At 33.5% G+C, this 24,162-nt stretch overlaps 1 protein-coding gene across 9 annotated transcripts in view; it reads right to left on the reverse strand.

The window, feature by feature from the left end:
- Positions 1-24,162, reverse strand: part of JMJD1C (jumonji domain containing 1C) — a 346,802-nt gene that overhangs the window by 37,523 nt on the left and 285,117 nt on the right. For 5 of the 9 annotated variants that reach the window (XM_044755764.2, XM_014833340.3, XM_070488619.1 and 2 more), the window contains 5 exons: positions 8,168-8,273; positions 5,400-5,524; positions 3,773-3,916; positions 3,484-3,676; positions 1,683-3,367 (listed from right to left, as the gene is read on the reverse strand). In XM_044755764.2, coding sequence (XP_044611699.1) covers positions 1,683-3,367; positions 3,484-3,676; positions 3,773-3,916; positions 5,400-5,524; positions 8,168-8,174 — 2,154 coding nt within the window. In that variant the 5' untranslated portion in view covers positions 8,175-8,273. Of the gene's footprint in view, positions 1-1,682; positions 3,368-3,483; positions 3,677-3,772; positions 3,917-4,595; positions 4,750-5,399; positions 5,525-8,167; positions 8,274-24,162 lie in introns of those variants that run through there. The other 4 variants (XM_070488633.1, XM_044755766.2, XM_070488638.1 and 1 more) reach the window with 2 other exon arrangements.

The raw sequence follows: 24,162 nt of genomic DNA on the forward strand, positions 1-24,162 counted from the left end.
GGAGCTCACCGGTAACTTCATTAAAGAAGGCCAAAGCTCACATGAAAGTAGAGCCAAAAGGAGCTGACGTTTGTAATAGGAATAAACCACAAGAAATATCCTTCAAAACATGTTATAACTCCATCTTACACCACTAACCACTTGATGCCCCTTACAACCAAGGTCAATAATGACAATGTGGGAATCAAGGAAGGACTCACCACACAGTCTATGTCATCATTGCTACCCAGAATATCGTAACAATTCCTCTGACAAACTTTTGGCATCCTTGCATCTACTGCCTTGCATCTAGTGCCACAACCAAGGCTCTATGTAAGCAGTATTATGCTTCAAGTAAATGAGAAGCTCACTAGTACTGTCTTCCAAATTGCCACCTCCAAAATATCTAGTGTGGCTCTCACTCAACTTGAGAAAGGTATCAAAAATATTCATGTTCTTTGCAGCATTATTCACAACAGCCAATGAGTGGAAGTAACCCAAAAGTCTACCGACAAATGAATGTATACAGAAAATGTGGCATATACATAGAATGGAATATTATGGAGCTTAAAATAGGAGAAAATCCTGTTTCATGCTACAACATGGATGAACTTCAAGGACATTATGCTGCATAAAATAAGCCAGAGAAGGATAAATACTGTATGATTCTACTCAAATGAAGTATCTAAAGCAGTCAGAACCATAGAAATAAAGTAGAAAAGTGGCTGCCAAGGACTAGGGGGAAAAGGCAGGGGGATGAATGTTTAACACATATAGAATTTCAGTTTTGCAAGATGAAAAAGTTCTAGAGAATCTATTGCACAACAATGTGAATACACTTAAGATTACTGAACTGTACACTTAAAATGCTTAGGATGGTAAATTTAATGTTGTGTTTTTTACCACAATATAAATAAGTAAATAGTGTTAAGAAAGATTCTGTGGGATACTTGAAGAGCATCCTGGGCAACACCAAGGACTAAGTTGTCTCCTGGAATTTAACAGTGACACCCACTCCTCCGTTTTTGACACTGGTGCTAGTAATGCCCTCAACAACCATTTCCTAGTATGAAAATGAATTTGGCTATGGAAAACACATAGCCCATGAAGGAAAAAGAGCCCTATACCACCACTTTCAGCAATACTGCTTTAGGTAGAGAATCTCAGCCCCAACCTTACTCCCAAATATCTAGACTCTCCAACCTTGGTACCCTTAAGAAAACAAGGGGCTTAGAGAGTCATAGCTTGTAACATACAACCAATATAATGTATCTAGCTGGGGGATACAACAATTTGTCTTTTAAAAATAATTTGATAGTGCATATCAAAACTTTACAATTTTATATATATTTTAATCCAGAAATTTCACTTCTAGGAATTTAGCTGAGCAAAATTACTACGGATGTGTACCATAATTAGTTATGAAGATATTCATTCTTCATAACAGGCATATTAAAAACAATCTAAATTTTACTTCCTTAAATTGGCTTTTTTATAAATAGGCTTTTCTGAGATTTCAGCTTCCAAAGCTCCAAAAGTTACTAAGCATCAAAAATTTCATTATAATTGGAAAACCAACTGTTTGAAAAATTCGAATACATTTTATGTTGGGAAATCTAAACAATTAACAAGATAATGAAAAAGCACTTATATATATGTTGATTAATAAATAGATACTGATATGCAAACACAGCATAACTTACCCTCCTTAATGAAGATTCAGCATTAACTGCATTTTCTGGGTGAACCCACTTAGAAGAAGGTAGACCAAGTCCTGAGTACGCATGTGTTCCATTTGGATATTGCCAAATAATTGGATAAAGTCCAAGCTGATTATATGAAGCAGAAGGATGGGCTTGTCCAAGAAGATGAGGTGACTGGTGCTGTAACAACTGTTGCTGTTGCTGGTGTGCTAGTGCTAAGTGGCTCAAGCTGTTGGCATGAGCAGTCTCTAGTCGTGGGTGGCCACCAAGTAAGGAGGCAGTAGGCACTCCAGGTAACACAGTAGGAAGTAAATGAGGGTGATGAACAGAATGGTGTGGACCACTAGTCAGAGGGTGAGTGTTAATGGTAGGTAATGGAGTTTGACTGGATGATCCGGCCAGTAAGTGGGGTGCAGGACTTAAGGCAGGGTGATGGGTACCTGGATTTAAACAGGTTCTATGGGATGAAGAATGAAGAGGAAAAGGATGCTGGTTTAAGAAAGGTGAAATGTGATTACCTCCTGTTTCTGACCCAATAAGCGCAGGATCTCTGTAAACTGTGAAATGCTCATTTTTATCAATGATAAGAGGGCTCTTTGTAGTTTCCAAGGTAGTGCCTCGAATAGGAACTGGATGAAAACTGCATCTTGATAACTCATGTTCTATCTTACTTGCCAGTCTTCTTTCAACAGCAGCTTGGCTGTTCACATAAGTGGCTTTAGTCTTTACAGAATCAGGAGAATGGGTAATTTTAGGTTTAATAGCTTCAGGTGATGGATTAGATTTTGTCTTGTGAGCATCTACTGAAGTATTAAGTTTAGATTTTATAGTCTCTGGGGGCGGACTTCGCTTATGCAGCTTATCTTCCATGACAGAAACTGTGTTTAGAGAAGACATGTAAGAGACATATTGATTTTTCTCTTTTTCCATATTCAGGTGATCATTTCCTGAACAAGCATTCCTAACATTTGATTGGGTTAAATCTACTTTAACTACATCACTGACCCAGCTCTGGTCAGAATCTCGTTTTGCTGTTTCTAAGTATTTTGTATTTGCAATTGAATGTTTTGAATCACTAACACTAGAATCCATTTTCTGAAGCGTCTGAATGCCAAATGTGCTTGAGTTTTCCTGAGCCACCTTTTCCAAATTAGTGTCATTCGTAATATCAATAACACATTTTGGTGTGGGTGGTCTGGATATGAACTTCTCCTTTGGTAACAATTCCACTGTATGTGTTTTTTCCATATTGCATTCCTGAAGAAGTAAATCATTGGGATTACGATCAGAAAGTGTGGCCTGTTCTGATGAGTGGATAATCATTTTTCCTTGAAGCTGAGAGTCAACAGACTTCTGCTTTTCTGCTTCTTCGTGTTTTTTTTCTTCCTGTATTTGATCCCAGGGAGGCTGGCTATCTATTGGTGTCTCTTCTCCTGCCTTCTCATTATTCTGGGATTTTCCTTCTTCTCCATTTATCTTTGAAGTGTTTTTATTTTTCAACTCAGTCTCTGGCTTCTGCTCTGAGGAATTATTTATTATTCTCTTATTTGAATTTTCTGAGTCACTACTCTCAGAAAAGTCTGAAACATTGTCAGTTCGTAGTCTTTTCATATTTAGTTTCTTTTCATCCTCTTCAGGTTTCCTTCTTTTATTCATTAACTGTTTGTTTTTACCTTTAGGATTTTCTGTAAGATTTTAAAAAAAGAAGAGTTTTATTTTTCACATCAATATTAAATAAGTATATTTTAAATGCATTTTTGTTTTATTTGTTCTCATTCCCCTATAAAGAAGTGGGTCTTACCTCCTCGTGCTATATAATCATATTTTTCCTCCTTCATCTTCTCTTCATCTGGTATACTGCTATCTGAGCCCTTCCTCTTATTTGGACGGATATTTCTTTGTTGCTGTTGCTGGTGTGTATTCTGTTTTGGTACAGCAGCTTGAGAGTTCATTGCTGGTCTGGGACTATTTGCTCGGGCACGTGTATAATGACTCTAAAAGTAACCAATATAACAGTTATTGTTTACTACTTGATCCTATGCAATCTCGGAAAATATTTTAAAATAATCCATCACTAACAATATACATACGTGAACAACGTTGCTATTTTGACTGGCACGAGACCTTCGCCGTGATGTAATGCCAATATTTTCACCTTTTAATAAAGAGTGAACAACATCATCTAGAAAGGTCATTTGAACCATAGAAGGATCGACATTCTGTGGTTCTAGTACCTAATCCATGACACAAAACAAGAACAAAAATTAAATCCAATCAGCTAGCCAATGAGATATTAGGTACAATTTCCTTACTGAGTAGAAATGTTCAGAAATCACTTTGGGATCTCTAATTTATAAGATACTCTCAGACTTACAATAAAGCAATTTTAATTATTAAAGATAAAATTACCTTTTTAACCTTCTGAAACCTACTGTTTCATTTGCCAACCAAAAATTAGAAAGCAAATATATCTACCGCAAGCACACCTTGAAAAGCAAGGATAAGAATTAAAAGTATAATGCCAAGTCATAAAATGCATTTTAAAAATAGGAAGTAATCTTCAAAAAGCAGCTATAAAATAAAACTAAGAAGACAGAGCTTCGGAAGAAGAAAAGGACCAAAATTGTGTAAATAAATAATAATGATAATTTTAAGAAGCAAGCTAAAGAAAGAACTATTTTAAAATCTAAAGGCAACTTTGCACTTCACTTAGAGGTCAAAGTTTGCCACCTTTTTAGGAAAAAAAGTTAAACACAATTAAACAATATAATTTATTTAGCATTTTGACTAAAATTTTAACCAAAGCATTTGAATTGTTTATATAAAGGGGCTCTTATTTATTCAGATACCCTCCACAATTCACTCAGGTAGGAAGGTATAAACATCTATTTTTTTCAGGTAAATAAACTACACCTTTAAAAGATTTAAAAATCGGGGCCAGCTCGGTGGCGCAGTGGTTAGGTTCGCACGTTCTGCTTCTCGGTGGCCTGGGGTTCGCCGGTTCGGATCCCAGGTGTGGACATGGCACTGCTTGGCATGCCATGCTGTGGTAGGCGTCCCACATATAAAGTAGAGGAAGATGGGCACGGATGTTAGCTCAGGGCCAGGCTTCCTCAGCAAAAAGAGGAGGACTGCCAGTAGTTAGCTCAGGGCTAATCTTCCTCAAAAAAAAAAAAAAAAAAAAAAAGAGAAAAAAAAAGATTTAAAAACCAGGATTTTTCAGACTGGTATTTAAAACTCCACATGAAATTTGTATCCCTAATATACTATACTTACCATAAAAATTAAGGGAGCATACCAACTCTCAAATTTGATGTGAAAAGAACTACAGTGTATGTTAAAGTTTTCATCAGTGAAAAGAAACCATTTGGGAAATACTTTTATTACTGGAGAGACAAAAAAGCTGAATCTTTAAGAAAGAAAATTTTAGCTTACCTAAGGATAAAAAAGAAGACTAATTAATTAAAACAGTTTGATGCCTTTACTTAAGGGACTAATTTTATCAGTGTTGAAATAAATTTGGCATCGCTATCTCTCTGTGACCTGAAGTGACCTCTATCTAATATCAGATACACTTAAACTTATTAGGATTATTTGACTACCAAAAAACCTAGAGATGAAAATTATTTAGTGTCAAATTACTGATCAATTTTTAGGGGGCATAGAACAGGTAAATTTTAAATATCTCTTTTCAAAAATATTAGTTGGACTATTTACCTGATCATTCATAACGATCATGGTGCGAGTGAAGAGATCATGATGAGTAATTATGCCAGTAAACCACTGGGTGGCAGAGTCTTGTCTATATACCTTCACTCTGTATCCATTTAAGGAATAAGGACCTTAAAAAAAAAAACAAGAAATAGGGATATCTTAGATGGATACATTTTCATTTAAGAGCTACCTTTTAGGAGAAACATGAGCTATGTGATAGATGAGTTATATCACACTCAAATATTAGTTTTCAAAAAAATGTATTCTAAGACAAGTGAATATATGTTAGAGCCAGATCATTCTGAAGTTATCACTAAACACTCTAGTGGACACACATACTTCCTCACTCAATGGAAACAGAAGCACTTTAAGTCAGAAAAAAATGTTTCTAGGATCAAATCAAGTTAACAAGGGAACAGTACAAAATGTAGTTATAGTGATCTAGGAAGCAGTAAGGTTAACAAAGCTACCTAACAAGGTTGAGGTATATGACTACATCACTGAAAATGGAAAGGTAATTTGAAACTTGATGCCTGAGTCTTCTGGTTGCCAAAGCTTTACAATAAGCAACTATAAATTCTGATTCCTCTGTGACAGTTAGGAAAAGCTGCCAAAAGTCTTAAAACAGTAGAGATTGCTAAGTGAATTTATAAATATGGCAACAAAATGCTTTTTTTATAAAGAAATATGGTGTATTTTTGGATTAAACTCACTTTTTAAAAGGATCTATATGTAGGTATCCTTCAGAAAAGAGGAAAGGATTAAACAACAAAAAATATATATTAGTATACATTAAAATATGCCTATTAAAACAAAAGTCACTCCACAGAAGAGGATAACGGAGATAAAAATTTCTTCAATTCACAGATACTAAAATGATATCAAATATTTGAAAGTTTAACAAGAACTGTGAAGGGGAGAAAACTTGTGCGCCTTAATGATAGTATTATACATAAACAATTTACAAAGTGCTTTTAAAATTTTCAAGTGCTTATTTAATCTCTAATTCTTAGGTATTTCTTCGGTATTGTTTTTCTTTTATAAAAACTAAGAGAGTGAGGTTAAAATAAATTTTAACCGATAGGTTAAATAAATTTTTAAGTGAAAGAACTAGGACTGAATTTATTTTTCTGATTCCTAGGTTGATGCTTTCTTCTACAGTTAAGACATTTAACATACCAACTAATGGTTTAATATTTATTTGTCAGTTTAAAAAAAACCTATGCCAATATCAGCCTAAAATATAAGTCAATTAACACATCTGTAGAAAATATTCCATATGACCTGTATATTAAATACATTTTTAGCCATAATCAATTATACAAACTCTAGTCTTTTCTAATTATGGAAGAATAAAACTCCAAATTATTTTTTCTGAATGTAATATAGAAAAAGCTTACAAAATAACTCCAAATATGACCAATTTTCAATTCCTATTAGCACATCATCTTAACTGCCTTGTTCCCATTCAGAGTTGGCTTCATGTAATTCTGCTGAGGATGGACAGGGACTATACTACCTTAATCTTGTCACCTCCAAGAATATGATGAGGAAACAAAAAGTTAGTAAAAACAACTAGCCTGGTTTTTTCAATAAATAAATTGCAAGGAAAGGAAGAAAAAAAGAGATAGATAGGACATATCAACAAATTTGTGGATATTTTTCAGATTCCCTGATTTTAAAAAAACAAATAAATAAAACTATAAAATCAATCAGTCCTGTTAAAAATCATTTAAGGCATTTATGAAACAAATGGAAATTTGAACCTGAGTATCCAGTATTGATATTAAGGAACTATTAATTTTTTGGATGTAATAATGGTATGGTGGCTTCGTTTAAAAGTGGATAGAATGTGGTGATGTTTGAAATTTGATGAAAGCAAATTAGAGCAGTGGATGGGGCATGATCTGCCAAAGTTTTATAGTTGTTGGGGCTGGGAGATAGGCACATGGAAGTTCACTGAAATATTCTGTTTCTGTGTATGTATGTTTCAAATTTTCCATATTAAAAGTCTAAAAAATATTTAACCTAAATAAATACCCATACAAAGCAAAAACAGCCACAACTTTGAAATTATGTCTATTAATGCTTAAATTAAATGGCATGGAAGTTGAGGGCTAAGATAAATATGGGAATTTAACATTTCTTTTTAAAAACATTCAACAAAATATCAGTACTTTATGACATAATGACCCAGTTTCAATTCAACTTCACAAAGAGCTTATACTTGAAATACACGATTTTACTTATAGGAAAAGAAATCACTAAGAATTATAACACCTCACTGGTTTGAAAGTCATGTGCTGTAGACAAACTTGTAACTTACTAAAAAAAGGAAACAGAACTAAGACTTGCATTGTGGTCATTGCTGAGGAAAGCAACTGAAATAGGCCACTTTTATCAGATACCAACAGCATTCTTCAAAGGAAATCAATTGTGGCTTTGGGCAACCCTCTACTGCAAACAACACTTCCTTCTCCAGGAAGGACACACCTAAAGTATTCTGTAATATAGAAATTTTCCTATCAACAAAACACCTGTGTGGTTATAAATTTCATGCCAGGCATTTAGCTCAAATTAGTTAATAAACTGGTGAAGTTATTATTATGACTTTGCTATTATTTTCCCTGGACTGTATATAACTCAAAATATTAGACTGAGTCTTCTATTTATGTTGCACATAACTGAACAACAAAAACCAAATGTGAGAAACTGCCCAGTTTAAAACAAAACAAAACAAAGGAATTAATGCGTAACTTCAAAATATTTACCTTGCATAAAAATCTCCTGAACCTTTTGTTCCTTTACCCAGACTTTCACTTCTTCCTGAAGTTGTGGGTTGTCCCTGAGAACTGGGTTTAGGCTGTCTATGTCGTCCTAGAATTATAGATTAAAAGAAAGGTGCATGTTACACTCTCCTAACATTAATGTTACCGACTTTCCCTCTTATATGTTGTAAGGACTGAAGGAAATTCCTTGATCCAAATATACGCAAAAACACAAATTCGTAAGTTATATTTCATTAGCAATTACATAACAGCAGAGCATAAGAAATTAATCCATGGTAAGATTTGATTCCTGACAACAATATCCCAAAGACAAAATTTAAGACTTACTAATGTGTTTTCTAACTTTAAGTATGGCCTTATACAGTCACCTTTTTAAGGACTTCACTATAGAACTAAGAAACAAACCAAACAGCATCAGGTCATCCAAGGTTGGCAGCAAAAGAATCAAATTTGAATATTTTAGTGACAACAAATAAGCAGAGAGACGAGTCACTCTCTCCCCATCGAGTTTTAAACTACAAAAGATATTACCCACTGTGTCTTGATTTAAATGCCATCAAATTCAGTTCTACTCAAACTCTTCTGACCAGTAACTTCACTGCTAAGAGTTTTATTTTTTCCAGCCAGTGTCAAAGCATCCAGGCAATTAAAATTACATTATTGATGGTATTATCCTCATAACAGGGTGGATCTAGCCACAGAAACAACCAGTTCTCTCTCCTTGGAGATGTGAATCACACAGTCACATGGTTTCCCACAATCTGTTGGTCCCCCGCTGGACTCTTTGACATTCTGTTCTCTCTCTCTCTCTCTCAAAGCACCTCTGCTGCTCCTGCATTTGAGATCTGCGGCAGGAGCCCTAGAGTAGAGCTGGGAAGAACAACAAAGCAGCACTGTCAATAGGTGTCCCCTTTAAAAGTGGACTGGCAGATCATGGAAACCAGTGAAGAGAAAGGCGCTAAAGGAAGGGAATTATATCTGGTAAATAAAAATAATTTGGCATTTTGGGAAAGCCAAAAAATGGCTGAAGAGTACAAAGAAGGACCCCTCCCCCTAATCAAGCAGGTCATACTTCACTCTTCTGCTCTGAAGTTTATCCAAGTAAAGCTTTTCCATCTCATCTCATCACTGCTTTAAAGGACTAATCTGTATTTTTGGAGTAATATTGTGGTAAATACTCTGATTACTTCATTTATACCTAGTGAACACCACCAGGCAGAAGTAAAGGCCTTTAAAGTTATCAACTATGTTCCTTGGAAAATATACAGAAATGGTACTTTACAGCAGAAGGAAATACTAAAGTAGAAAAAGTGTCATACAAAAAGTAGGTATAATTGTCATTTTGGGGAAAAAAAAAAGGTCTATGACATGTCTTCCTTTTTGTAAAGAAACTTTCTGGCTGCCCCTTTTCTCCAAACCCCTTTAATAACACACTGCATATTTGTTTAACCTCGCCATTTTAGAAATAGAAGATACCATGGAAAATTCAGACCCTGTTGATGCATACCAGGTGCCAATCTAGTCTATAACAGATGAAACACAGGAAACTCCAATTTCCCAAGGAAAATCAAAATCATTACCATCTCCAGACAGCTCTGATAGCTATCAAGTTCTTTAAAAATCTTTCTCACTTTAACTTCCAGAGATAGATCCAAGCGTAACTCGTTGGAGACAAACACAAGTCTAATCTCTTTCCCACTTGACAGTCCTTCAAACATTGGAATTCTGGTTTTATGTTTCTGCAGCCCTAAGTCTTCTCTAGTCTAGACACCCCCCTGTATTACAATTGCTCTTCTCACTCTTATTCTAGACATTTAACTAGCACGAAGAAGATGGATACTTGTATAGAAAACTACTCAATGACATGGATGTCACTGCTAACTTATATTAAATTTACTATGGTCTTCTGTTCCCAAACCTTTATCTACTTGAGGGAAAGGGGTATAAGCTGGTATTAAAGCAGCATTGCCAATACTTTGCAGACTGGTACAGGTATGGTCTATAAAACCAGTTCCCTATATTGAAATTGTACAACTTAAAACTATTGGGATATAAAATTTGCTCAACATTTATTTATATTTTATTCAGTCAACAAGTTAAGATAATGGGCTATATTCCAAGATCATTAGACAACATACAAATATATTTTCAACAATGATCCATTCAGTTTTTAGCGGAAAAAACATACCATTCAAAACTGTTAATTTGAGTCTCTTTACTGAAATGAACTTACATAAATTCAAACTTCAATGTATCAATTTCCTCATCTATTAAACAGAGTTACTATCTGCCTCTTTTCATCTTAATAAGTACGCTTTTACAATAAGATTTTTAAAAAGTTACTGAAATTAGTTTTCTTAAAGCATCCAATTCTGAATTATCCATGGTAGTGGATGACATGAATTACTAAACTAGTTAAAACCCATGAAAATTATCCCAACACACTATCTGGTTATGACAGTCATATTGTTGCTGAAGTCTTCCTCCCCTACGTAGTAGGGTGCTTTGTAAGTTACAGGTATTTCTGTTAACTTGTAGTCATCATTCCCATTTTAAAGAGGCTCACAAAAGGATAAATGATCAAATCTTGTAAGAGTTGCTAGCAGGTAGCCAAATGAAGTTCTTCTTCCTATTTACTGACGTAAACAATTTTCCTTTTTTTACATGTTATATTCAGAGAGGTTCATGGTTATAGTCAGAATGTGACAGAGAGACCTACTATTTGAATCTAGTTCTGTGACTCTAGAGCTCAGGTTCTGTTCATCTACTCTCTTTCTCTTTTGAAGTAGTACAATGAAAAGGAATGAATAATAGACACTGTTACTGCCTTTCAAAATCTGACACATTTCTTTACATTATATATGAGGTTAAAGGTAACATTATTTTATTAAGTCAGAATGGGTCAACAGCAAAAATTGAACATTAGGTAGAAGTTATTTTTCTGTAACCTTTTTAGTTACGTGAAATTCCATATGCAGCAAGAGTCTAACACTCACAAAGACGGGAGACTTAGAATGTTAAACTCATGCAATCTTATAATCAGAAAGCAATAAAAGAGAAGATAATCACTTTGACAATGCGACTTAGTTATTACCTACAAATTTCCAAATGCTGTATTTCTAGGTAAACACTGCCCCGAATTACTACTTGAGATGATCAAAATACAGATTTTTTTCATGTGCACAGAAAAATAAGATGTAATTTTAAAAAAGCATTTCTCAAAGATAAAAAGTTAAAATCACGTTGGAATCTGTACTTTGACAGTAAGACTACTGTACGAACCTTATTTTTCAGGGATTCTCTACTTCTATCCAAGTTTGAAGGAAAAAATAACAACAGCATAAAAAATAAGATCACAGCACTAAAATATTCAGATATGCCTGAGTAGGTTTAATAATAGCAATATTATAACAGTGTTCAAAATATTGTTACACACTTTCTAAGATAATAAGGGAGCAATTTGCTTTACCCTAACAAAGTGCTGCTTACCAATCCAACAAATATTTTCTTTATGTCACACATACTCTCAATTTAACTACTGTTAGAAGGGCCAGCAGAGGTATGAATTAGGTAATAATATACCACTTGCTAGTTTCTCCCTAGGTGACTTGAGCTGATTGGCTTAATAATTCTAAGAGATTTCCTCTAAAGTTCTAACTGATGTCGAGAATAGCACTTTCATTTTAGGATACAAGAAATATCATAAAACAAGAGCAGTTTCTCTCCCTTCAGACAATTTTGATAGAGAATGACCTAACGCTTGCTCTCAAACTGATACTGATATGTAGCTTAGAAATGGAATGATTTTTCCCTCGCGATAAAATCCTTGACCTTTGTGGTGACATCTTAAATCCCATTATATTACATAAATTCCTCCGTAAAAATCATACTTGATTGTATTTTATTTAAGAGTTATAAAAATAACTATCTGTATCTTGAATGTCAGGTTAGGTGATGGAACATGCTTTGCCACACCATTCTGCCGTACTCATAATATAAATTCATGCTTCAGCAAAACTATAAATGACTGCTTGTCCTTAGATCCCTGGGGTTGCTAGCCAACAGTTAAAAACATGAATGTTAAGTTCACACAGGTCAAGAGTGACACCAATTGCTATCAAACCAATTCTTGCATAACTTACAAAATAACCCACTTTGTTAATAACGATTTACTGGGACAGGAAACTTACTAAATTTGAGAGCTACTACAGAGGTCTTATAAACCATCTACAGTTTATTAAATGCAGATACCAGAGAGGTTCTGAAATTTTTCATGATTTATAGAGCTGACAAACTTTTCTTATAAAGGGCCAGAGAACAAATAAGTTAGGCTTTGAGGGCCATACCATCTTTGTTGTCAACTACTCAACTCTGCTACTGTAGCACCTAAAGCAGCCCAAGAATACCATAAATAATACATAAATGAATGAGCATGGCTATGTTCCAGTAAACTTTATTACTGGTATTATGAAATTTCAATTTCACAGAATGTTCAGGTGTCATGACATTATTCTTCTTTTGAGGTTTTTTCAACTGTTAAAAACCGTAAAAGGCCTGCCTTATAAAAAGCAGGAGGCAGGTTGAATTTGGCCTGTGGCATAGTTTGCCCACCCATAATTTAAAACAAGAACAAATAAACTACTGGTACAAAGCAAGATTAAAAACTTCTCTTCAATGTAGTGCAATGTAATTTGATGGTGAATTGACTGCAAACTCTAATTCCCTAAATGGCTGCATTATAGATATATTACTGAATATAGGAAAATGAATCAATTACCAAATTCTTTTCATTAATAAAGAACATATTTTAAGATAAATAATTTTTTAAGGCTTTCACAAGTAAATGAGTTTCCCTGATACATTCTTGTACCATATTTAGCTTTCCAAATATAATAATGTACTTGATTTTAGTCTGGAAAAATTGTCGACTTTGAAGGATAAGATTTATTACGTTAGGTCAATGAAATTTGTACTCATTATACACAGAAGTTGGTACCATTCACTTCTCTGGACTCCAAAGCAGGGTAAAATAGGTGCATGCATTGAAAAAGGAGAAATTTTCTAAAGATAGTGTTCCAACATTAATCCTATGTTTCATATATCTGCTTTATTAAGAATGCCGGAGATTAACTTCTAAACTCTACATACACAACCCTTTTCATGACAAACATATTTAAAAATTTTACATAATTAACAGCAATAAATAAGTTCTGTGTAAATATATTTCATAATTTCTGGTTGATATGGGCTAATTCAGAAGCCTAGAATCCAGTCTATGATTTAAACCAAAGTAATAGAATTTCTTTCATTCATTGATTCATTCATTTATTTATGTTTTTGCTGAGGAAGATTCACCTGAGCTAACATCTGTGCCAATCTTCCTCTATTTTGCATGTGGGTCACCACCACACGCATCATGGCTGCCGCTGAGTGGTGCAGGTCTGTGCCCAGGAACCAAACCCAGACCATTGAAGCAGAGTGCAGTGAACTTAACCATTAGGCCACAGGTCCTGCTCCTAGAATTTCTGTCTTTCAAAAACAAAATTATAGATTCAAATGGCATCAAGAGGGAACAGGCTAACATTTTTATATTATCCATGCAATTCTTTCACCATTCATATAATCAAGGAACAATGCGATACATGCTCATTCTGTCTAAATTATATTCTGAAACCACATGAGAAAAATCTAATTTCAAAATAGAAAGAATATAAATAGTAGTCAATACAATGAAATTGTATTTTTGCTTAATACTATTAATGGGAATGATGTTCAGAAACTTTGAATGACGTTCAGGGTGTATTTTTTCTTGGTTAAAAAATGATTCACTTGTACACAGGGAAAATAAAATAGGAAACTCCAATGTTTCAATCTTTTGTAATTCTTAAATAAGTGCTTTCAAATAATATTCTTAGCATTTGTATTTTTATTTGAAACAAAAATAGAAAAAAAAGAAGTGATGAATGACCCTGACACCTCACAATGATTCAAACAATTTCAGTCAATAACTTTAAAATAATTAGAAATATTCTGTTGTATTATATTTTTTCCCTAAAAATAACATTTCTGAAAGTATCTTCGTCAGACTAAAGTCAGTTGCTACCTTCAAGTTGTTTAAGACAATATCTAGCATGTCAATGGGCAAGTCATTTTAAGATTGTGCATGCATAAAATGAAACCACCACAATTTTCCCCACATTTTTCATGTTTTGAATTATTATCCATTTTCGCAGCATCATCATTTATTCATAAGAATTTAGAATAACATATTAAATTATCTAATACCCAGAAGGCTCTACAAACATTATAGAGGTAAATATTTTGTCCTTTACATAAAATGAGAACTGTAAATACAACCAGAGCTTTGAGTGTTATCAGCAATGATGGTTTATAGAATTATAACTATATGAGATACGCTTTATAAAATCTCTGGTTAGAAATTAAGATTGGAAATGGAGGGGTGGCCCTGTGGCCTAGTGGTTAAGTTTGGCGTGCTCCACTTTGGCAGCCTGGGTTCAGTTCTCAGGCATGGACCAAGACCACTCATCGGCAGTCATGCTGTGGCAGTGACCCACATACAAAAATAGAGGAAGATTGGCACAGATGTTAGCTCAGGGTGAATCTTCCGAAAGCAAATAATCTAATCTATATTGTCTCCTCAGGAACACAGATACTCATTTAAAAAAAAAAAACAAAACAGAGAAGGGGAGGAGACAAACACAGAGTAATTCTTTGCTTCTCTACTTCCTCCAAGACCTGGCTGTATGACACTCTGAATAAGAAAACGATTAGGGCTGAAGAGGAAGAAAATGTCACCACATCCTGCCACAAATTGTCTCCAAGTACTACTGGGAGAAATGATCACAAGCTTTCAAATATTTTATCTGGTATCTTCTGCTATATAAGATAAATGCTGTTATTCCTAAAATACTTCTACCATAATTCTGAGTCTGTATTGTCAACCTGGTGCCTCGATTTGGTAACTTTACAATACATTATATAATAAAACATAAAATTTTTCAGATTTATCATCATTGCTAAAACTTTAAGTTTTAGGCAGAATTTTAAATTATCATTATTATTTAGGAACTAGTTCCTTTCCTGTATATGAATCAAACAATACTTTAGAGTCAAGAGTGTTGGAGACTTTATATATCCACACTAAAAACCAAAAAAACGATATTATGACTTTAATATACATGAATCATAATTAAGCTGGTATATATGATTCATTCAACACTAATCTTTAATTTGTGTGATTTTTTTTAGAGAACAAATCTGACTTCAATGGCAATTAAGCCTCCCATTTAGAAAAGCAAGCTTTAGAAGCAATGGCCTGTTGCAAACAGCCTGGGTAGCCTTAGGAAGTTCTTGCCAAACACAGTCAAATGGATTGACTGGTTGTAGAAATCAGCAAGCAAGCCTGAGGTCAGCAGTGCATTTAGAGGTGGGGCCTACACTATGGATTACAAGCACATAAAACAAGGAGACATACTATTTCTTTTACTTAAATCTTAAGGACTTACTTTCATACTGTTTCTTCTAAAGTCTTTTTTGTCAGTCTTAACAATTATCTTGTCAATATACCACTATAACATGAGGGCATCGCCTTTGTAGAATATCCCTTTTCTGATGATGTCCTGATTAAAATAACCTACCAATCTTTCTAAGTTGTTTTATTTACCATATCTCATGGCTCCTAGTTTCAGCAAAGCAATTCTATGAAACACATGAATGTTAAAAATGAAATAAAACAACTATGTTTGGCCCTTTGTAATGATAACATAATTTACCTTTACCTATAAAAATAAATTGAAAATGGGAAAATGATATTAGTTAATAATTCATTCAGAGAATTACTACAGCTGAAACCCTGTAGTTTGATCCTAGATTATTAACCCCAGGGGGTGGTGGGGAGAGGAGAAGGCCATCATCCTCAAAAGTCTACCTTGAAGCTTACTGCCACCATAAGCAACCGGCCATTACATATCCATTCAAATATTTTAGGAATCTCTCCTTGAAACTTCCATTTGGTACTACCTGCAAGAATTTATATCATTAATAACTGAGAAGGAAATAGTTAACATTAATTTAAGAGAAGTATATGCCACGAGAAATTATGAAAGCAGTGAAAAGTTCCTAAATTTTTAAAAAGTCTCAAGTATTTTTTACTTTATGTATAGTTATAATTCTATCATGTTTCTCTGGACTCATGATTTCCCAAAATTGAATAAAGTGAAGACATGATAATGTGAAACAACATTCCCATATTATTTTCATCATATATGCCTTCATCACTGAAGGAATTTCAAAGTTCATTTTCTGTTTACTTAAAAAGTATTTCTTCTCTTCAAATATTTGGCAATCCATAATTCTTGGGAACTCAAAGGCTACTGTAAACGTCATTTAAAGCGAGAAAGGTTCTAACTACAATGATCTCTACTTCCACTTAATATTTTAAGTTATTCTCTCTACCAGCTAATTTTGACACATTCTTGATTTAGAGAAGTGCCTTTGGCCTAGAGATTATCAATACAGAAGAAAAAACAAAACAAAACATATTTAAAAGAATTCCAACTCAGAAAAGGTTGTCATAGTTTTAGTTAATTCTTTATAGTTCTAAATGTGTGCAATTCACCTGTATAAAGCACAATACGCTCAACTTAGCATTATTGTTTTTCAAACAGTATATTAATAATTTATATTAATAACTTGCATTATTTATCAAGTATGTTTCCTTAGGGATAAGAAGATAATCATTCTCACTCTGACAAAAACACTGCCTGAAACATTAGTGCTGACAAAAGTAGACTAAATAAAGTAGAACCAAATTTTAGACTTCATGTCTAACAAAAGAGCAAATCTCAAATCACAATAAACATAGCAGGCAAACGAAATTAATGATGAAAATAAGAGTATTTTAATATAATTTTCTATCATTATTAGTTTGATTTTATATCCTGGAATTAAAATATTTCCCCAAAGAAAATCCATTTAGGTAAAGGGATACAGCTTTAAAAAGACTATACCTTGGCTTAAAAGATAACAAATACCATCACAACATTTCTTTTCTTCATTATTTTTCCAACTAGAAAGATTAATACAACATTTGTCAAGAATGATAACTTTCCTAAATTATTCTAAAGATCAAAGCCTCATTTGCAAAGTTCCTAAGTATTTGCTATGAAACAGACACTGTGCTAAACATTTTACATTCACTATGGCAATTAATGTTCAAAATAATATTATGATGCAAGTATTGTTATACCCACTTTGTAGATGAGAAATCAAGGCAAAGACAGATTAGGAGATTTGTCGTTACACAGAGTGTAAATACTGGTGTACGGATTTGAACAAAGGCAGAAGCCTGACTTGAACTTCACACTTTTAATTATCACAGTATACTACACTTCCTTTAATTATCTCCTTGCCTTTGCACATCCTAATTCTGCCTGGTCTGTAATGATTTTCCTGTCCATCAGTGGATGTCTAACTCATTGTTTAAAATATAAATATTTATGCATTTTGATACAGTAATTCTACTCCTAAAAATTTCTTCTAAGGAAATGCAAAAGGCAGACCAAGATTTACATATAAACATTTACCACAGCACTTATAACGGGGGGGGGGGGGGGGGATCAAAACACCTAAACGTCAGCTATTAGGGGATAGAAAATGGTACTTCTATTTTGGTAATTATATTACCATTAACAATTCCTAGTAACATTAGTAACATGCAAAAAAGCTGATGTGAAATAAAGCTCAAAAAACAGGTGAGGGATAACCACACTTTTTATGTAAAGGGATGGAGAGTAAATATTTTATGGCTTTGCAGGCAATATTCAACTCTGTCATTTTAGCACAAAAAAGGAGCTACAGGTAATACAAAAACACATGAATATGGATGTGTTCTCATAAAACTTTATTTATGGGCATTAGAATTTGAATTTCATTTAATTTTAACATGGCATAAAATATTCTTTTGATTTTTTTCCCCAATAGTTTAAAAATATACCAAGATAAATACTTATCTTGCAAGCAGTAAAAAACAGGCAATGGGTCAGACTTGGCCTATGGGCTAGTTTGCTGACACTAAATCTAAATGATCATCAACTATACAAAGAAAATAATTACACACACACACACACACACACACACACACACACGGACCTGGAAGGAAACGTGTCAATCTTTTTTTTTTTTGGAAGATAAGCCCTGAGCTAACATCCACCACCAATCCTCTTTTTGCTGAGGAAGATTGGCCCTGAGCTAACAGCTGTGCCCATCTTCCTCTATTTTATATGTGGGACGCCTGCCACAGCAAGGCTTGATAAGCAGTGCTAGGTCCACACCCAGGATTCGAACGTGCAAACCCCAGGCCACCCAAGCAAAGCGTGCAAACTTAATTGCTGCACCACAGGGCTGGCCCTGGAAATGTGTCAAATTTTTAATGGTAGTTCTCTCTTGGTTGTAGAGTTATGGGTAAATACTATCCTTCTTCTTTTAATTTTTCTGTATTTTTAGAAAATAAAAAGCATATGTTAATGAAGTCAGAAAAAATAATTCAAAAGTCAAGAAAAAAAGACAATTCAAGTAAATCTTTCCTAAAAAATTAACTTTGGACATTTGCTACATCCTCTATGCTCTTTCACAGTCTTGACGATACCCCTACACATTGCATTTCAATTTTCTGTCTTTTCCCTTGACGTCACTAAATATCTTGAGGTGTTTAATTCTATTTATCTTTTTTACTTCAATTGCCTAGAATTTACTAGCCACATAATCAATAATTCAATAAAATTTTATTGGCCGAATCAGGTGATTTCACAAAGATATCATTCAAAAGTACTGTCTTGAAAAATAAAATCTGATAGTCCTAAACTGGGAAAAACATTATAATATTACAATGAATATTGTCTCTTTTACGTAAAAATCTCTTACACATCATACGGTGTACTGCCCAAATAAGACATTAAGGCTAATGACAAAAAAGTATGTCACAAAAAAACATAAACGAAAAAAACTGGGAAAGTAAAAATTCTGTCTCACCGTTATTCAAGGACCACAAAATTTAAATGTATTCCAGCTTTTTGGTTGATCAGATCGGGAAAGATAAAAAATTTATGACACCACCATGGTTGGCAAGGCAAAAACTAAGACATACACAAACACTATTTGTGGGAGAGAAAAAAAACTTCTCAAAGGCAGTTTGACTCTACACATCCTATTCTGAAACAGTGGGTGTTTCTGTAATTCAAACTAGCTCACAAGGATTTGGAGAAAATAGGTGAATGATGTCAGTATAACACAGAAGTAATGTCGGTTCATATGAAACTTATTTTTTTGCACTACCTGGTATGAGTAGCTGAATATGAAGTATACAAATTAAGCTGAACATAGTACCAGACACAACACCGTCCATTACACTTTATTATTTTAGTTTAATGTAACCACATGCTGACTTATAAGTTCATCTTGATGAGATTGCCCCAATCGTCTTTTATTGTGCTTTTGACTCCAATTCAGTAATTTCAATTCTTCCTGACACATTCTTTTTTTCTGAGGAAGATTAGCCCTGAGCTAACATCCGCTGCCAATCCTCCTCTTCTTGCTGAGGAAGACTGGCCCTGAGCTAACATCCGTCTTCCTTTACTTTATATGTGGGACACCTACCACAGCACGGCTTGACAAGAGGTGAGTAAATCCACATCCATGATCAGAACCAGCAAACCCTAGGATGCCAAAGCGGAATGTGCAAACTTAACGGCTGTGCCACTGGGCCGCCCCTCCCCGACACATTCGTAATATCAAGCAACTTTTACCTTTTTCTTTAAAGTACTATATCTACCTAACTTTATTCATTGGAAATATAATGTCTTTTTAAAGTCTACTAGTATTTTTAAAGACTTATGGTTTATATTAGCACTCTTCTTAAACATTTGTATAAGCTTGTAACAATCTACTCCAACACTATTTTTCTCAAAATCCTTGTAACTGTAGCGTTAGATTTTGTAGGGCATGAAGTTTTTCACAGATATGTATATATCTTACATACATACTCTTCCATCCAACAATTAACTTTCAAGGAATCTAAGGAAGTAAATAAGTGACTAACAAAATAATGCATGTATAAGAAGGATCCCTCTATGTGTTTTAAAATAGAAAAAAGGTTTTTTTAGTTGCTCATATACCCATACAATGAAATACAACAGCGCCAGTGAAAATGACTATGTAGACACCTGCTTACTGACAAGGAAAGAAGCTAATGACATAGGAAGAGAAAAACAGATTACAGAATACTAAGAATAGGGTCATATGTTTCATTACTGTCAACATCTATCTATAAGGGTGTGTACCTAAGTATGTTGTGTGTGTATAGATATTATAAAAGATATGCAAGATACATACCAAATATTAACAGCAGTTTCTTTAGTTAACTGAATTATGGATAATCTTTTTCTTTTGCTACACTTTTATGTCTTTTCTGAAAGTTTTTATTTTGCAATGAGTATTTTTTTATAATGAGAAAGAAATTAAACTAGTTTCAATAGGCAAAAGAATGATGTCAACAATTTGCTCATATTAATACTAATTTCCTTTGTTATATATTAAAGTTCCATCGGAAGAAACTTACTTTCGAAAACAATTACAATACAATCTGATAGTTAAGTACAATGAGTATATTCCCCAGAACCTTAGCTAGTTTAGAAATTTCTGATACACTTGAGATATTAATACACTTGAAAATACTCTTCGCATTCTCCTAACATTCTGATTATGATAGGAACTCAATTTTATAAAAACCACTAAAAATGAAAACTTTTTAACATGTTGCTACTTAAATTTCTCATTAATAAAAACAGAGTTAAAGGCTTACAGAAAGAATGGGTCACTTAACGCAATTCTACTAAGATGTCATAGATTATACCAAGTATGATTCAACAAAATGTCCTATAAAAACTCTATTTATAAAATAAAAACCTTCAATTCTATAATACATTTTTAATAAATATTAAGTCACAAAATTCAAATTTCACTGAGCTAGAGGAAATACTTTTTTTTTTACACTAAGAGACTGTGGTACAAAGAAACATTTTAGTATGCATTTGATGGTTAACTTGAGAGGGAAAAAAACTAACAAGAACACACACACACGTAACTGACTTTTTAAAAAAAAGTAATTTAGAAAGCACCATGTAAAATGGATATTTTATATTTATTGTGAAAACAATCTGGCATTTCAGATATTGTGCTAGAGGAGTAAATGTCCATTTTTATAAGTATTTCACCAATATAGCAATTTAAGAAAACCAATGTGATGCACACAAAACCAAACTTCATCAGTTCCCAATTATTCACAGATTATCTATTTTATGTATCCTGGGCCAGCTGTCCCTTCACTCTTATAAAGCTCATCTTTATATTGCCACCCCTGAAAAAAAGCACCTCCAATCTTCAGGCTTTCTCACTTTGCTCAGAGTTAAACAAGATGAAGCCAATAGGATGAAAGTCATATCTGCTACCCTTCAAAACATTACAAAACCAAAATTTAAAAGACTCTGGATTGTTGGCATTACCACTCTTCAATCATCCTATATAAGTAGTATCTTTAGGTTTTATTATAGCTTAAATATATCCTAAAGTAACTCTGTATGATTTATGGGACAAATCTATTTCCAGCCTTTAAAAAGTATCTATTTAAGAATAAGCACATTTACTCATCAGTGTAAACAATAAAAAAAGTTTAATTGACAGAAGAGAAGCACTTTCACAAATGTTAACCTCATTTAATCCTAACAACCCTCTTTACTATATTGACATTATTCTCTCCAGTTTACAGATGAGAAAACATATTCAAAGATTAGGTAATTTACCACAAATCACATGGCTGGAAGGCAAATCACCAAGGGTCTGCCTAACGTCAAAGTCGTTCTCACATAAACTTTTTCCAATCCATGAATCTAAATTTTTAATGCTGAGTTTTCAATAATTTACTTATATTAGTAAAATGATGACATAAAGTGAAAGGAAACCCAATTAACCAAATTATTTTACTGTTATTTTAAATACAGAAAATGACGTTTGCTAAATTAAAACCAGTTCACAGGAATACAGTATTCCAAGATTTGTAAGGGATATCATAAACAGACTCTATATCAGCTATAATTAATTTACCAAATCATCAAAAAGGATTTTGGAATGGGACATACTATATTAATATAAGTGTCCTATTTATATCAAATCATAAGAAAACAATTACATATCATACTTTATTTGTTCAGTTATATCAAGGTTGAATAAAAGGCTAACTAGATTATTTTTATTTTATTAATTAAAAATAACTACCATTTGGGTTTCTCTGCTAACCTCCCAAGTGAAACTGGTCTTTCAAAAAAATATTGTCTTGAATAAACTTTATGCAGACCTGTAACACTTTCGCATTTTTAACTACAACTTGCTAAGTGTCATTGGTGTAAAGTCCTCTCCTCTCAGAATTACCACAGAGCAAAAATCAGAACAATTAAGTAAAAGTTTTAAAACCACTTGAAGGAAAATGTGTTTCCTTCTAAAGCCACATGTTAATATTCTTTGTGATACTTTTAATAATAGTTTTGAACTTTTTATGGCAGCTCAACAGTTTGGAAGGCAATTTTTCTTTCAAAGCTATTTATCGGCAGGGTTTTTATACGGTTGAGTCATCATGAGTTCAACCTATTGAGTCACCTGCTTACAGCATTTGCCAACCACAATTTACTAACTGCAGCTTCCTCAAACCTACAACTGAACAAACTCAGGAAGGCCTGGGAACTGTTTAATGTTTTCCAAAGCAGCAACTGAAAATATTCTTTCAGAACAGCCCACGTTTAAGAAAATAAAACAAAAACCCAACTTCCTTGCCCTGGATGAGCACTCCACCTATGGCAGTCTCACTCTACTTTGTGCTCCCCTGTCCTGGGGGGGAAGACAGAGTTCAACCTAAGAAGGAAATAAATTATATGGTTGCATAATATTTTTTGGAAAGTATTCTACTAAAAACAATTCCGAGGTACAAACTAATACTCAGTTGGAGTATACATATGATTGTGTCAATGACTACCCTTATTATACAGAGTGAACATGTAAAAAAATTATTTGAAAAATACAAAATGTAAGGGAGATAATTTCAAAACTAATGCCACGCCACACACTTTGGGAGGTGATTTTCACTATTTCCAGTATACTGCTATGGAAATGATAACCGTATAAACTGAAAGAACTATTGTACCATACTGCTCTTTTCTCAGAAAGGATAGGTATAGTGGAAAATGAAATAATCAACAAGTCCTGTAACTTGATAAGACTTGGATCTGCCATGTGACTTGGTCTTTTATCATATAACTCCTCTTTAAGTCTATCTGTTGTCTTCATTGGGGCCTATTGTAGAGAAAATGCAAATACATGAGAAAGGTGTTGTTATTCAGGTAAAAGGAGGGAGTTAAAGCTACAATTCCAAAGTATCATAATACAAGAGTATCTTAGTACTGTTAAAGCAAATAGTATAAACAATGTACTTCACAATGATTTCCAATCATTCCTAAATGGATACATTTAACTTATTTAGGAAATCTAATTAGAAAAAAGGGAAGAGAACATAAACCGAATGAGGTATATTAAATGCTTATTATAGTTTGTCTACAAAAAATGGAGTTTTTAAAGATAATTTATAGAAATAAGAAAATTTATCAAAATCTTAGAAATTCTGAATGAAAATAGAGTTCCTTCATTAAATAACATCCTAACAGAATTTAAGCTTTTCATCAATACTCATGGTTATCATTATTGATTACTATATTATGATAGTCATAATTATTGACTGATGTAAAGTGTGGCTGCATATAGACCAAACTGTCCTAGAGACAAAAATTTGAGTTGTAACTACTCTTTAGTTTCTTTTGTAACCTCTTGTGCTGTCAAGCTCCCAATCTACCATCATGCCA

This window comes from Equus asinus, chromosome 2 (genome assembly GCF_041296235.1).
Source record: "Equus asinus isolate D_3611 breed Donkey chromosome 2, EquAss-T2T_v2, whole genome shotgun sequence".
In the NCBI taxonomy this organism is placed as follows: Eukaryota; Metazoa; Chordata; class Mammalia; order Perissodactyla; family Equidae; genus Equus; species Equus asinus.